Below are 16628 nucleotides of genomic sequence, written 5' to 3'. Positions count from 1 at the left end.
TGTAAATGACGCAATCATTTCTGGTCTGCAAACTTGGGGCCTTCTATCTGCAACTAGCGCGATTGAATCCTCTGACTATCGAGGGTTATTTTCTGTTGTTCACGTGAAGGTCTACTGGTGCCATTTCTCTACAACTTGTGCCCAATTTTTTTTTCCTCTCGCACCCAAATTTCTCTGAAATTTGCATCTCTGTTATGTGGCCCATTTTTACCATTTGAAACAAAAGTGGTTGTTTTTGCAGTTTGGACACGTCTAGGGTTTATGCAAATCTTTGGTCTTGAATCGTGCCCAGAATCTGCAATTTTCTCTGCAAATCTGCCATTTTTCTAAACTTTTTTGTAGTTGACTAGGGTTTTTCTCAAAACCTTGATTTTTCAATATTAGATATAAAATATTTTTCCATTTTCTTGGTGAGTTTTTCGAGAGCTCATTTGGGTTGTCAGATTTTTTTGGGTGCCTCGATTTTTGAACCTGCGGATCCAGAATTCGACAACATATTCTTTCTAGGTTTTTTGAGCTCTCTTTTGGGCACCTCTTCATTTTTTCTAGGTCTTCCGCTTTTTTGCCTCAAAGTACGTGCCTTACCAGATTTTCATACTTTTTCATTGGAAAACGTGTCGTGGCATCTCTGGCAAATATTTTGCTCGAGATAAATCCGAAGTTCAACGATCGCAATTATAGCACATGGAAACATCAGATGCCAACCATCTTCAAATATCACCATAGCATATGATTAGCATAATCGAGAGGTGGTGATGCTTCTCAAATTATTCGTAGCTAATGAACAACTCCGTCATATTCCATCCGGCAAGATAGCTGCCGAGATATGGAAGCATCTCAAGACATGTCATGAGATTTTTGGACAAAAGAAGAGCCTTCTTTCTCAAGAACACTTTGTTTTCTATTGTCATGGATGAGCAACAATTGCTTCTGGGTTACTTGAATAGGATCCAAGACATCCGTGATCAGTTACTTGTCACTGGACGCAAGATGAAGGAAGATGACATTGTGGTCATAACCCTCAGGAGTTTACCCAAGTCCTATGAGTATTTTATTGAGACTCTCAACATCACTTCTACTGGTGTTGAAATGAAGTTCACAAATCTCTGCATACTTCTGCTTCAACAAGATTGGTGGAAACAATAGTTTGCTTAAAGTTCCAGCTCTACCTTCGCCATTTAGGAGTTTACCCAAGTCCTACGAGTATTTTATCGAGACTCTCAACATCACTTCTATTGGTGTTGAAATGAAGTTCATAGAGCTCTACACACTTCTGTTTTAGCAAGATTGGTGGAAATGATAGTTCGCTAAAAGTTCCAGCTCCACCTCCTCAGAGCAAGCCTTTGTTGATGAAATCCTTTTAGAGGGATAAAGGTAAGTCTTATTCACAACAGTCTTCTCAGTAGGAGTCCTTTGCTCCAATTTCAGAAGGCTCAAAAAGAAAAAGAACATTCAATGCAACTATTCCCAAGTATGGCCACATGAAGGTTGAATGTCAGAAATGTTTAGCTGCCCAAGCTAAGCAATCTCATTTTTTAACCCAAAGCTAATAGTGCAAAGCACATCGAGTAGGCAAAATTTTCCTTTTACGCCTTCATAGCTAAAAGACCTGTAGATCATGTGAAGTCGTCTGCCTGGTTTATTAATTTAGGTGCCTCTCGTCATTTTACCCACCGCAGAGTTTGGTTCACTAACTACCAACCTTATTTAGATTATGTTATTTTTGGTGGCAGAGAAGAGTACACTGTTGTTGGCCAAGGCAAGATTTAGATTCGGTCTGTTGGGAGGAATCTCATTTTACTCGATGTCTACTATGTTCCAAGGATGGAACTAAATCTACTCTTAGTCAGTCAGTTGCCGCGACACTCTTCTTAGTTGGATGTCACCTTTAGTTCACATCAGTGTACCATCACTAATAGGGCAGCTCAGTCTATTGTTGCAATATGTCTTGAGGACCATGGTCTTTTTAGACTTATTGATTCTGGTGATTCTAAGGACTTAACTATGGCTGCTCGACGGTCTTTTGTCAGCACACTTTGGCATCAACGGTATGGGCACTTAAATGTGTATTATCTCTCTTAGCTTGCTCAGGAAGAGCTAGTCCTCAGATTGCCAGAGATTCAGACTTAGCAAATTGAAGTTTGTGATGCATGCTAGGCTGGGAAGCAACATCACACACCTTTCATCAGTGGCGAGCTTCTTAGGTACTTCATCTTGTTTATGTTGATATCTGCGGCCCTATGGCCACTCCTTCTGTTCTTGGGTCCAAGTATTTTCTGATGTTTGTTGATTTTCTTAAAAAGAAATCAGAAGCATTTACTGTACTTTGAGAAGTTTAAACCTTTAGTTGAAAAAGAGTCTGGGAAATCTATTATCGCTCTTAGGTCAAACAATGGAGGGGGATTTTGTTCTAATGAATTCTCTAGCTTTTGTGATACTCATGGCATCAAGCGCCATCTAAGCAGACCCCACACACCACAACAAAGCAATGTAGTTGATCGTTGGAACAAAACAATCACAGAGATGGTTTGATATATGCTCGAACACAGAGATGTTTCGAAGCAATTTTGGATAGAAGTAGTAAACACTGCAGTTTATCTTTTGAATTGGTCCTCCATAGCAGTGGTCAAAGGTAAGACTCCAGAAGAGGCTTGGTTAGGTTGCAAACCCATAATCAGTCATCTGAAAGTTTCTAGCTCTCTTGCTTTTGCTTGGATCCCTGATGCATCACACACCAAGTGGGATGCCAAGAGTTAAAAATTCATGCTTGTTTGATATAGTAGTCTCCTCAAATCCCATTGCTTGATCAATACTAAGACATCTTGTCTCCTGTAGAGTCGTGATGTAGTCTTTGATGAGCAGTGAGGACCATCCATGCATGTTTCTACTATTCCTAATCCAACAAACCAGCCTATGAAGGCTCATGATTTTGGAGTTTGGCTTCCATTAGGTGCACCTGATGGTGAGGCTCCAACAACTCCAGTTTGTACCAGTTATTCCTGTGTACACACCTCTGACTTCTCCTATAGGATCACCTAGATATGCAAGTGCTTCACTTGAATTTGATCTCGATTCTTCTAATGAGGAACTTGATCATAGAGCATGTCCTGATATTAATGTTGGTCATTCTCCTCTTTGGCCTAAATGGTTGGCTAAGACACTGGCTGATCTTGAGATGATGAGCTCATTGATGGGAGAATTGCTCGGGAAAAGAGCAAACCTATAGAGTTCATTAACTTTTCTCTTATGGGCAATATTCATAGAATTTTATTTCGAGGCTAAAGGAATTCTAGAGTGGGAACTTGCCATGACATTTGAACACTAGAGCTTGCCGAAGAATAACACTTAGTCCTTTTTGATCTTCCACTAGGGAAGAAACCCATTGGCTGCAAATAGGTTACAAAATCAAATACAAATTTAATGGTACTTTGGATAAGTACAAAGCTTGTTTAGTTGCAAAAGGCTTTTCTCAGCATTAGGGCATTGATTACAAAGAGACCTTTGCTCCTATTGCAAAGATGAGCACAATCAGATTAGTCCTAGCCAAGGCAACACAAATTGGCTGGAAGGTCCATCAGATGGATGTCAAGAGTGCTTTTCTAAATGGTGACCTCAATGAAGAGGTCTACATGACACAACCTCTTGGTTTCAAGGTTGTTGGTAAAGAACATCAGGTTCTTAGATTAGTGAAAGCTCTGTATGGCTTGAAGCAGGCCCCGGGGCATGGTACATGGAAATTGATAAGTGCCTTAGTGATCAAGGTTTTAGAGGAGTTCATTAGACTCAAATTTATACATGAAGAATACTGACAATGACATCACCCTTCTGGTTATTTATGTGGATGATTTGATCATCACTGGTAGTTCGACATCGTTGATTCAGGGAATCAAATATAATTTATGCTAGTCTTTTGATATGACTAACCTTGGGCTCATGCATTATTGCCTAGGTGTTGAGGTTTGGCAATAATTTTCTACTATATTCATTTCTCAGTCCAAATATGCCAAGGCTCTATTAGACAAATTGTGTATGCAGGATCGTAAGCTTACAGCTACACCCATGGGGAAAGGTCTCAAGTTATCAGGCAAGTTTGATTCTCCTCTCGTTGATGATACTACATATAGGCAACTAGTAGGCAACCTCATCTACCTCTCTACTACTAGGCTTGATATCAACTTCATAGTTAGCTACATCTCATGCTTTATGACAACTTCCAAGGCTGATCATTGGATGACAGCAAAGGGTATGCTTTGTTATGAGAAGGGCACTACAAACTATGGACTTCTTTACCCTCGGAGTTCTAATCCTAGACTCAGTGGGTTTACAAACATAGATTGGGCAGACTTTGTTGACGATAAAAAAACAACTTCTGAATATGTGTTTAGTTTGGGATCTAGTGCTATCACATGCATTGGTAAGGAGCAGTAGACAGTTTCTCTCTCCTCCATAGAGGCTGAATACAGAGGGACAATTAAGGAAGGTTGTGAAGTTGTTTGGCTTCGTCGGATGCTTGGGGATAGGTAGATGTCACTAGTAGGACCAACCACTTTGTTGATAACGAAGACGCTATCATATTAGCACGAAACCTAGTCTCCCATGAACGAACCAAGCATGTGGATGTTCATTGTCACTACATAAGACAACTCGTTGAAGATGGGACAATAGACTTGCAATATGTTCCTATAATAGATCAGACTGCAAACATTCTTGCCAAGTCTCTAGGTCTTGATAAGTTTGTCAAATTTAGAGGACAGCTTGGTGTTGCGGATAGATTAACCATTAAGGGAGGGTATTATGATAATAGATAGCTTCTATTATTAGTTAATGGTTATCTATTTGTAATCTATTGTAAATATTAGTAAATGGTTATTAGTTGATATCACTAGCAGGACTGACCACATTGCTTGTTGATAACGATGACATTATCAAATTAACAGGACCGACCACAAATCACACCTAATAAGGATATTAAAGGGTTTCACCATGGTAGCATAGTTATGCTCAAATCTTGCATTGGTGAGAATAGATGAAATTGAAAAGGTTGGAATGGCAACAATAGGGGAAAATCAAATAGACACATCTAGTATACCCCTAGAGGAGAATATTACAACAAACAAAAGTGAAAGAACAAAACAAAAAGGTGTTGTTACAACACTGTTTGCATTACCTCTTATGCCATTCATTTTATACAAGCAAGCCTTATTCACAATTGAGAAGGATGGAACAAAAACTAGACTAGGTCAGGAAACAAGTCTTGAACCCATATCATAGATAAAAGGTGAAGCATTGCTTGTTGATAACGATGACGTTATCAAATTAACAGGACCGACCACATTGCTTGTTGATAACGATGACGTTATCAAATTAACAGGACTGACCACATTGCTTGTTGATAACGATGACGTTATCAAGTTAACAGGACCGACCACATTAGATAGATTAACCTAACCATTAAGGAAGGGTATTGTGGTAATAGATAACTTCTATTATTATCTAGTATTATTTAATGGTTATCTATTTGTAATCTATTGGAAATATTAGAATGTTTCTAATATTTAGTTAGCTTGTAGTTAACTGTTAATTTTCTATTAGCTAGAATAGAATGTTTCTATTCTTCACGATCGTTTGCTAAGGAAACATCGTTCGTTCTTTATGATATATTGATCATTGTTAATAGCAAGCAAATATTTTCCAATTACTTCTTAATAAAGACAGCATAGTCAAGAAAGTGAAGATTATAGATACTAGTAATGTCTATAGAATGCTGAAGATGACAAATAAAGTGGGTTAACTATGGAAATATAGGAGGTTATTAGAAGTGTGAAATAATCCTGTATAAACTGGAAGCAATGAAGGCCCAATTTATACATCATTATTTCACATCACTAGTAGCTTCCTCCTATGTTTCCCTAGGTAAATCAATGTTTGCATTTTGAGCATCACAGAAGTGTTACTAGTATCTACAATCTTCACTCTCTCACCTAAATTGTGTAGTTAATGGATCACAGAGTGGGATTTGATGTTATCTTCAAAAGCCTTGCAAATCAGCTTTTTTTGTTTTTCCTAAATAGAGAAGTGGATTAACATGAGGTTCTTGATATAGAAAGGGGTACAGGTGCAGTGCCTTGGCACACCTGCAACTGTATCTTTCTTCTATGTTAAGAAGGTTATTATTGTTGTAGCAGTATCTAGCCACTGCTGCAACAATTTACTATACATTTCCCTCTTCAAATTCTAATGTTAACTGTTTTCTATCAACTAAAGTTTGTTCTCGTTAAGAATATTTTGTGGGCTTCAAGCGTTAATCGTTTTCATATCGAGGACTAAGTACATTTGATTGTTAGTTTAGAATTATTAAATCAAAGTATAGTTCAAGGGTATTATACTATAGATAATAGAACTATATACCTATCTTGTGTATGCAAAATGATCTGTTCATAGATATGTTTATATGCATTTTTTTGATTAAGAACTACTTTTCATTTTCTTCTACCTGGATAGAGGAATGCTTTCATATGGGAATCATGATATTGAGAAGTGCTTTGTTGTTGTAGCAATGCTCAGATGCTGTTGCAACAAGCAACAATACTCAAGTTTGATCTCCTTAAGAATATTTTAATAGGCCACAAGATTTTCTTTTTCCATCAGAAGGATGATTTATATTTGATTATTGCTTAAAAATTAAAGCATTGAGTTCATAGTTAAGCTCAAAACAAATGTACCACAGAAAAATATAGAGTTTGCAACACCATCTACAAAACATGATATGTTTATATACATTCTTTTAAAAAAAACTGTCTTTTTCTGCTTCCTCGATGTATTAATGCATTTGTATAGGGATATTGATGACATACATCAAATGAGTAAGTTTTACGATGTCTTGATGAGATGAACTACTTTGATGGTGTTTTTATGCAGTCAGATGATGAATGTTGCAATAACTGTGAGGAAGTCCGTGAAGCATATCGTAAGAAGGGCTGGGCAATGACAAATCCTGATTTGATTGATCAGGTAAGAATCCTATATACAATTCTCATAATTTAATTCATGTAGGTTTTGGATTGTTATGGAGGCAAATAGCATATTCTGACAACATTAAAACAACTGAATTTAATGGATTGTTTATATAATTATATCTGTATTTGCTATTTTTATCTCCTAGTTTGAATATCTGACTATACTACATTTTTTAATCCACTCACATGCTAATTTGTATCATCTATTTCCATGTAAGTAATACTTTTCAATGCGTTGGATATGAAAATAAGTACGCTCTACTATGGGACATTGACAAAGCTTACCGATTTATCTGACTTATCTCCTGTTAATGAATTCAAAAGTACAGATGCTTTGGTTCATCATAGATAATTTTTAATACTAAGATTTTTGTGCTACTCTTGTTTGGTATTGAGTACTTTTGTCATAATTATGTTACCCTGTTGTTTCTAGTATGCAGTTCGAGATGTCTTATTTTTAACTTTTAAGCTTTAATATGTTGATATACTTAGTCACCACAGTGGGATTTAGTTGTAGCATGAGTTGTATCAGGAAGGAGGCTCATCTTTTTAATAAATGAAACAAAGAAGAAACAAGTATGTACAAGGCACAACATTTTGTTTATAACTCAGTACCTGTAACTTTATGGTAGATTATTTGAGTATACACTAAAAATAATTCAGCAGAAATAGAGAACAAATCCAGGCAAAATAGTGCATTTACAATTATCAGAGCATTATGAAAAGGTATTCGGTCCTGTGGGAGGCTTATAAAATGCAATGAGCTTATTTTAGACATTCATTGTGTTGAATTGGGGAAACAAGTTGCCAAGTATTTTTTGCTCAAAACTGATGTCATCTTTGAAGTTGCATTAATCAAATTACTTGTAACTCAAAAAATTGAGCAATAGGACAGATTGATTGCTGTTTTGAAGTCTTATTTGCTTTGTTTCTACAAGCATTCACCAACATTGTAGAAACTTGCATTGAAAGTTTCAATTTTCTTCAGTTGAGTGAACGTCACAGGCAACAGAATTATATTTAATTGAAGTTATTAAATTTTTTATCTTTTGATATCACATGATTTGCTTTTATTATTTATATACAAGATAATTTTCAATTGGCTTGTGATTTTTTGTAGTGTAAAAGAGAAGGCTTCCTTCAAAAGATTAAAGAGGAGGAAGGTGAAGGATGTAATATATATGGGTATCTTGAGGTGAACAAAGTGGCTGGCAATTTCCATTTTGCTCCAGGCAAAAGTTTCCAGCATTCAAATATGCATGTACACGATCTCTTGGCATTTCAAAAGGAGAGCTTCAATGCAAGTGGCTGATTGGCTTTGTCTTTGCTTAAAAAGAGTTTTTTTCATCCTCAGTTTAGTTACTAGTCAGGAGATAGTTGTATTGTTCTGCACAGTTCTAAACATTGAAGCATGGTGATTTGCAGGTTAGTCATAAAATACATAAATTGAGTTTTGGAGCACATTTCCCTGGAGTAATAAATCCTCTTGATGGGTAAGTAAGGTGGTTGCAATGCAAGGACTTTGATTAAATAAGTTGAGTGCTTGCTTTGATTCGATACACTAAAGTGTCAGAACTAGACTGAATTTTATCTCATTTGGCTCTCTTGCAGAGTAGAACAAGGACAACTAACTGCCACTGGCATGTACCAGTACTTTATTAAGGTAGGAATACCATGTTTATCAAGGTGTTGCTGTTTTTCCCCTTTATGACCTTTGAGGATTGATTTTTTAAACGCTGTGAAGTTCAATATCTTTTTTTCCTGAAGCAACTTTGGTTTTGGTGTATATCCTTTATACATTTTTTTTCAGGTGGTCCCAACCGTTTATACTGATATAAGAGGGAACAAGATATTGACTAATCAGGTTAGTATGGGTTTGGAGTATGAATTTACATTCTATACATACACAATAACAATAAGATGAGTGCCATAACTGCAAATTTAATATGGTTACTTGTAGTTCTCAGTGACTGAACATTTCAAAGCAGCAGAAATTGGATTAAGCCGGTCTCTTCCTGGCGTGTTTTTCTTTTATGATCTTTCCCCAATAAAGGTGAGCATAAGCATAATTGTAGTTTACAGTTCTCTTGTTCTCAAATGTGTTAATAATTTTTGTTGTTTGTGCATACTTTAGTATCAAGAGTATTCTGTAATATTTTTATTCTGGATGTCACTGTGAATGCCTTTACATCTGCATGTTGAATGGTAAAATGGAATCTAGTTCAAATTCATTCTATGCAGTTTCACTTTGATGTGATTGTGAAGCTGATAGACAAAAATCATTGATTGTGCAATAAAAGAAATGGGACAAATACCAACCTCCCTTTCCCCTCCACATCACATGGTTTCAGTGTTACCGAAAGATGCGCCTGGAGACAACTTACCTGTTTTAGACAACTAGGATGTTTTGGGAAGTGGGATGGGATGTTACTTCTTTCCCTGCGCTTATCTCCTATGGTACACACAAACAAACAGTTTGAAAAGCACAAGAATAAAAAGAACATTCTAAAACAAATAGATCCCTGATATGTTATGTCTATGATTGTCAGTCTTTCAGATGGATTATGAAATCAATGGATTATTATACTTGTAAAAGCTTCAGCTTGCTTTAGTTTGTTTCGAGTTGTTTTCAGTTATATATTAAATTTTAATCCATCTGCCCTATATATTAGCCTATATACATTACTTTAATGACCTTCTCTGTCCCCCAGTGTGTCTGAAACCCCTTCTCCCTTTTCTGCAAAAAGTATACAATCACAAGGGATCGGATTGAGTACAGTTTGTGTTCTTGGGAACAAATTCACCAAAATTCATGGCCAAAAATCAGCTGCTGCAATATCAGTTTGCTCATGCACCTCCTTGTTCCATCCAGTGCCCTCTAATGATGGCTGTGATCCAGCTGTGTTCCTGGACACAAAATAACTCCCTATCCCTGACGCGGATGGTGATGAAGAACTAGGAAATGTAGAAGAAGTGGAACCAGCAAAAGAGACACTTTGTTTGTGGATCAGTGGGCCATGAAGAGATTGCGGTATGTTCTCAAGTGCTTCTTCTTCTTCTTCTCGCATATCAAAAGGAGCTCCTTGAGATTCAGCTATGGCTGCCCTCATATCTAATTTCGCCCTCACCCTATTCAATTTTTTCTCTTCAGTAGCTGCAAGTAGGGCATTGATGAATTTTTTCTTCATCGTTACCTTGAGACAAGGATTTGAATCATGTTTCTTTATGCTTGCAAGATGGTATTTGAAGCGGTTTATGCCTCCAGATTTAAATTTTTCACATGGAATGCACATAACCTTCCCAACATCATTTGGAGCTTCATAGGCAAACCGCCATGCCTTATCTCTTGCATTTCTAGGCCGAGTGCCTATATATGTAGATGAGCATGGTGTTTGTGGCCACTCTTCTTGCGGAGTTGTCATGCTTTTTTAATGCTTAACTGCTGCCCTACACATAAATTTATAGGAAAATGAATAAACAAATTAAAATGATCTATGAGTATGAACTAAACAAACTAAACAAACAACTAGGGTTTGTTTTTAGAAAATCTTACATATTCTTCAATTTTTTTTATCAAACATAGAGCTGAATGGCTTTCAAATGATTCAAACATAGAGTTGAAATGCTTTTAAATGATTGGAATTCATTTACAAGCAACAACAAAACAATAGAACATTTTTTAAAACTATAAAAAGTTTTCCAACTATGATAAAAAGAACCTACTTGGAAAGAAATTGGTCTTCTAAAACCGGTTAGAATCCTCTACGAATCCACTCAAATCTGCCTTGAATCACTTGCAATCACCTAAGAATGCCTCCAAGCCTTCTTCTATCCACACCTCAAGCCTTTAGAACACACAAATGTAACTGGCATTGCAAAACAACATACTTTTTGCCCTATATTGCTGGGCCAGTGCGCGGGCTATTGTCTCCACGAGTTTTTAATAAAAACTTGCCAATTGCTCGCCCCATTAATCGACGATTAATTGGCGAGTTTTTCCCCCCAGCCAAGTAATTGAAATTTGCAAGTTTTTTCGTGAAAAATTGGCGAGTGTTGGAAGCTCGCCGAGTACTTGGTGAGTGTTTTAACTATGGTATACACTATATAGTTTCTATTAAGGGCATTGTGCGGATTCACTCTAGAGGGAGAAGTTTAATATTTATTGATGTATACTATGTTGTAGGCATGAACTCAATCTTTTCTCAGTCAGCCAGATCATGAGACATTCTTCCCAGTTGGATATTGTTTTCAGTTTGCACATCTGCAACATTGTTGATAGGGAGACTCACAGAACAATGGTTATGAGACTTGAGGATCGTGGCCTTTATAGACTTGCTAATTCTGGTAATTCTCAGGAGCATGCCATGGCAGCTAGGAGTACTTTCATCAACAAACTTTGGCATCAACATTTTGGGCATTTGAACGTGCACTCTCTCCCTCAGTTTTCTTAGGAAGGTTTTGTTGCTAGTCTACCAGAGATCCAAACTCAAAACCATGCAGTTTGTAGAGCCTGTCAAGCTGGGAAGCAACATTGAACACCATTGGCAGATGGTGATTCTTGGCCAGCATCGAAGGTACTTCAATTGGTTAATGCTGATTTAAGTGGGCCAACAAATACTCTTGTTATTGGGACCAGGTACCTCTAATTATTTGTTGATGATTTTGGTTGAAATATGTGGGTGTATTATCTTGAGAATAAATCATGTGTTTGGTACATTTCAGCAATATAATGCCTTAGTTGAGAAAGAGTCGAGGTCTTAGAGTGTTACCCTAAGGTCAGATAATGGGCAAGGGGTACATTTCATCTGACTTCTCTACTTCCTGTGCTGCACCTGACTCACCACACAATACACCCCAGTCGAGTGGTGTCATTGAATGTAGAAATCACACTATTCTGAAATTGTTCTTCTAAGATGGAACATATAAATGTTCCTAAGAAATACTGAGCTGAAGTAGTTTATACTGTAGTCTACCTTTTGAATCAGTTGCCCACACAGGCCCGTTAAGAAGACGATTCTTGAAGAAGTCTCCTCAGGTTGCAAGCATAACGTGGGCCATCTGAAAGTCTTCGGTTCTACAACTCATGTATGGATTCCAAAAGCCAAGCTGGATTCTAAGAGCCAAAAGCTTATGTTTACTGGTTATGACAATTCAAGGCATACCAGTTGATTTATGTGGAGACAAATTCATTTGACTTCTCTACTTCATCTGCTGCACCTGACATTAAGCGCTAACTCACCACACCATACACTCCTCAGCAGAGTGGTGTCATTGAATGTAGAAATCACACTATTACTGAAGATGGAACATATAAATGTTCCTAAGAAATACTGAGCTGAAGTAGTTTGTACTGTAGTCTACTTTTTGAATCAGTCACCCAGACAGGCTGTTAAGAAGATGATTCTTGAAGAAGCCTCGTCAGGTTGCAAGCATAAGACGGGCCATCTGAAAGTCTTCGGTTCTACAACTCATGTATGGATTCCAGAAGCCAAGCTGGATTCTAAGAGCCAATAACTTATGTTTACTGATTATGACAATTCAAGGCATACCGGTTGATTTATGTGGAGACAAATTCATCTGACTTCTCTACTTCATCTGCTGCACCTGACATGAAGCACCAACTCATCAAACCATACACCCCTTAGTAGAGTGGTGTCATTAAACGTAGAAATCACACTATTACTGAAATTGTTCTTCTAAGATGGAACATATAAACGTTACTAAGAAATACTGAGCTGAAGTAGTTTATACTGTAGTCTACCTTTTGAACCAGTCACCCACACAGGCCATTAAGAAGGTGATTCTTGAAGAAGCCTCCTCAGGTTGCAAGCATAAGGTGGGCCATCTGAAAGCCTTCGGTTCTACAACTCATGGGTGGATCATGGATGCCAGAAGCCAAGCTGGATTCTAAGAGCCAAAAACTTATGTTTACTGGTTATGACAATTACAAGGCATCCCAGTTGATTTATGTGGAAACAAATTCTCTCATATTGGTCCATTTTTGTCTACTACTAGATCTGAGGGTCAACTTGTGAAGGCATCTGATGTGGGTGTTTGTCTTCCTCTTGGTTCCCCTTATGGGAACCCTTCAAATCATTTGGACTCTGAAGATGAGGAGTCTATCAGTCATGATATTTCACCACCCAATTTTCCTCAGGAACTGCATATAGATAATTTTGTTCCACCTTCCCCACGAAATGTTATTTCTCCTATCTCAGATGTTGGGCAGAACTATAGGAGCTTTTCATCACGAGGAACTCATTGAGGGTAGGTCAACTCGTAGAAAGAGCAGGCAATAAAACACAATCCCTTTTTCTCTTATGACCAACATCCACAACACCTGAGTCTCAAACATAGTCAAAGGCTAAAGGCATTCCAAAGTGGGAAAAAGCTATGGAGGCAGAATATTATAGTCTTTTGGACAATAATACTTTGGTCCTTTTCGATCATCCTCCTGGAAGAAACCTATTTAAGTGTTTGGGTTTTCAAGGTCAAGTATCATGCAGATGGTACTGTGGGTAAATACAAGGTCAGATTGGCAGCTCGAGGATTCACACAGCGGGAGGGCATTGACTATGAGAAGACCTTTTCTCCAACTGCCAAGCTGAGCACAACTTGTCTTCTTGCTATTGCAACCTAGTCTGAATGGACTTTTCATCAGATGGATGTCAAGTGTGCCTTCCTCAACAGTGAGTTGTAGGAAGAAGTTTACATGACACAGCCTCCCGATTTCAAGTTTGTTGGCAAATAAGATCAAATATGTAAACTTGTCAAAGCATTCTAAGACTAAAACAGGCTCCTTGGGCATGGTATATGAAGATTGATCAGTATTTTGGTTGATGATGGTGTTTAGCATAGTCATTTTGACACTTATCTTTATGTCAAACACTCTAGTAATGACATTTATTTCTTGTTGCCCATGATGACTTGAACATTACTGGCAGTTCAATGCATTCGATTGCTTCAATCAAACAAGATTTGTGCCAAGCTTTTGACTTGATGGATTTGAGACTTCTCCATTATTGCTTTGTTATTGGGATTTGACAGACCACTGGTTGTATTTTTATCTCTCAGTCTAATTATGCTAGAAGTCTGCTTGACAAGTTTTGCATGCAGGATTGTAAACCTTCCTCGACACCTATAGAGAAGGGGCTGAAATTATTAGCCAATTCTGGTTCACCCGCAGTGAATGAAATAACATTTAGGCAACATCTGATCTTATTTTTGCTGTGATGTACAATTGTCGCTTTATGGCAGCCGCAAAGGTTGATGTGGATTGTAGCAAAGTGAGTGCTGAAATAAGTGAAAGGCACTGCAAATTTTGGCATTTTGAACAGCATGTGCAAGGATCCAAAGCTGATTGTTTATATAGATTAGATTGGGTAGGTTTAGTGGATGACAAAAATCCACTCCGGGTATGTCTTCAGTTTGGATACAGGTGCTGTAACATGAACCGACAAGCAGCAGCAGGTATTGGCTCTTTCCTCAACTGATGCTGAATATTGAGGAACAATTAGGGCAACATGTGAGGCAGTTTGGCTCTGATGGATGCCTCCTGAGATCCAAATGTGAAAAGTGGGTCCTCGCTTGTACACTGATAATCAAGGTGTGCTCAAATTGGCCAAAAAATCCGGTCTTCCATAAACGCACCAATCATGTTGAGCTTCATTGTCATTACATCCACAAGCTGGTAGAAAATGGATCAGTACAGCTGCAGTATGTTCTTATAGAGGATCAGACTAGATATTCTCACCAAGTCTTTGAACCTGGAGAAGTTTGTCAAATTCAGGGGGCAACGTGGTGTTGTTAATAGATTGACCATCAAGGGAGGGTGCTAGAATAATTATTTTGTATATTAATGGTCAACTATGTAAATAGTTAGTTCAGATTCTCATAGTACAGGTTACTTAGAATCTTTCTATTTCAGTCTTTCAGTTTCTTTTAGAAACTCTTGCTATGTAATTGCCTATAAATGTATCTCATTTGATCAATAATAAATAAGCAGTTGGTTGTCTCATATTGCTTTGCTTCACCCCCTCTTAGTAGTAGAACTGGTTTCTTCAGCATATTCCTATCAGAATTTGAAAAATCTAGCAAATTTTATACTATGTTCTTCAGTATATTCTCCTGTGTCTGCAGAATTAGAAAATTCATATCAATTGCTACACGTTAACAAAAAGTTTGCTTTTTAGTCATCACTTGGGAATTTACTCAGTTTATTTTGAAAAGCAAACAGCAATGTTGATCGTGTTTTATTTGTAAAAGCATGTGGTATATGTGTTGCAAACTAATAGAAGGAAACTGTCTTGAAGGTCTAGTTTGTTTCGTTGAAGTGATTATAGAAGCTGGCTTGGTTCATTATACAATATTGATATTGTTTCATTTATAATGTTTGCAAGATAAATTCTTATTGGATGACCTTACATTGCAGGTTCAGTTCACAGAACAAAGGACCCCATTTTTGCATTTCCTAACAAATGTTTGTGCAATTGTTGGAGGTAGGCACATTTATTAATAGGATCAAGCAATGAGAATGCCCAAATTTAAATCCATTGTCTATTTGGATTGGTTTGTGGCATCCTTATGTAGATCAGAGTTTTGCCTTGAATTTTCTTAGTTGTTTTCTAATATGTGATATTTAGTTCATTAAATGTGGTTGCAATTAAAGGTAGATTTATGAATTCTTTTAAACCTTTGTTTAAATGGCAGCTCAATCATTTGGTAGAATGTGGTTAGTTCTGATCTATTTCTTATATTTTCTTGGTCAGGCATCTTCACAGTTTCAGGGATCATAGATTCATTTATTTACCATGGTCACCGTGCAATCAAGAAGAAAGTTGAAATCGGAAAGTTCAGTTGAAAGAAGGAAATTCTGAGAATTTGATAGTAACTTTGAACTCAAGAGGGAGTTCAGCTTTCTAGAAAAGACATTGTTGGGTGGCATTTGCAAGAGAGATGTTAACCTGACAATTTAGGATTTGATAAATTTACATGTAATTTCTCAGATGCCTTTCATTTTAGTGACATTGAGAGGTAGTCAGGCCTTCATTTTTCATAACTGAGTATTTGTGGCCTGCAAAGTGGAAATGAGAAGTGTTGAAGATGAATGAGGTTTTATTGCTGGAATGGGGTTGGCGCTCTTTCTTATTTATATTGGCAGGGTGAATTCTGATGTAGCTCGACTCTTTTTATGTGTATTTTAGCAAATTAGTTTTTCATATTTTTATCAATAAGTCAGTCATCTAATCTGTCTTTTGAACAGTTTGATCCAGAGATCCATGCTCTGTGCTGTTATTTATTTGCAAATAGTCTAAATTAGACTGATAAAGGTTTCTTGGTGGTAAGTACCATTTACTTCCACAGTGGTGTTCGCCTTCAAATTTCTTTCTAGTTTTCTTTTATAATTTATTTCATTTGAATTAATCACACAATCAGACAGATAAGGAGGTTGTTTAACTGGTACTGAAAGTTCCTGCTACTTCTTGGTGGCAACAATGATTTTCACTTGTCAATTTAGCTGTTTGTCAATTAATTACCACCACTAAAATTGCAGTGTCTTTAAATTGCCTTCATGTATAAGGTGTATTGGCTGTGTTGCGATTTGTTTGTAGA

At 37.2% G+C, this 16628-nt stretch overlaps 1 protein-coding gene across 1 annotated transcript in view; it reads left to right on the top strand.

The window, feature by feature from the left end:
• Positions 1 to 16277, top strand: part of LOC149543372 (uncharacterized) — a 50378-nt gene extending 34101 nt beyond the window's left edge. Inside the window, exons 6-13 of the mRNA XM_089798174.1 lie at positions 6919 to 7011; positions 8137 to 8316; positions 8442 to 8509; positions 8628 to 8679; positions 8827 to 8880; positions 8977 to 9069; positions 15448 to 15514; positions 15785 to 16277. Of these exons, the coding sequence (XP_089654300.1) occupies positions 6919 to 7011; positions 8137 to 8316; positions 8442 to 8509; positions 8628 to 8679; positions 8827 to 8880; positions 8977 to 9069; positions 15448 to 15514; positions 15785 to 15876 (699 nt within the window). The 3' untranslated portion in view covers positions 15877 to 16277. The remainder of the gene's footprint in view (positions 1 to 6918; positions 7012 to 8136; positions 8317 to 8441; positions 8510 to 8627; positions 8680 to 8826; positions 8881 to 8976; positions 9070 to 15447; positions 15515 to 15784) is intronic.
• The last annotated feature ends 351 nt before the right edge of the window (positions 16278 to 16628 follow it).

Source organism: Cupressus sempervirens, chromosome 8 (genome assembly GCF_028749045.1).
Source record: "Cupressus sempervirens isolate cs-2001-9-10 chromosome 8, ASM2874904v1, whole genome shotgun sequence".
NCBI classification, from domain to species: domain Eukaryota; kingdom Viridiplantae; phylum Streptophyta; class Pinopsida; order Cupressales; family Cupressaceae; genus Cupressus; species Cupressus sempervirens.
Note: the sequence above shows the minus strand (reverse complement) of the source record. Positions and strands in the feature narration are given on the sequence as shown.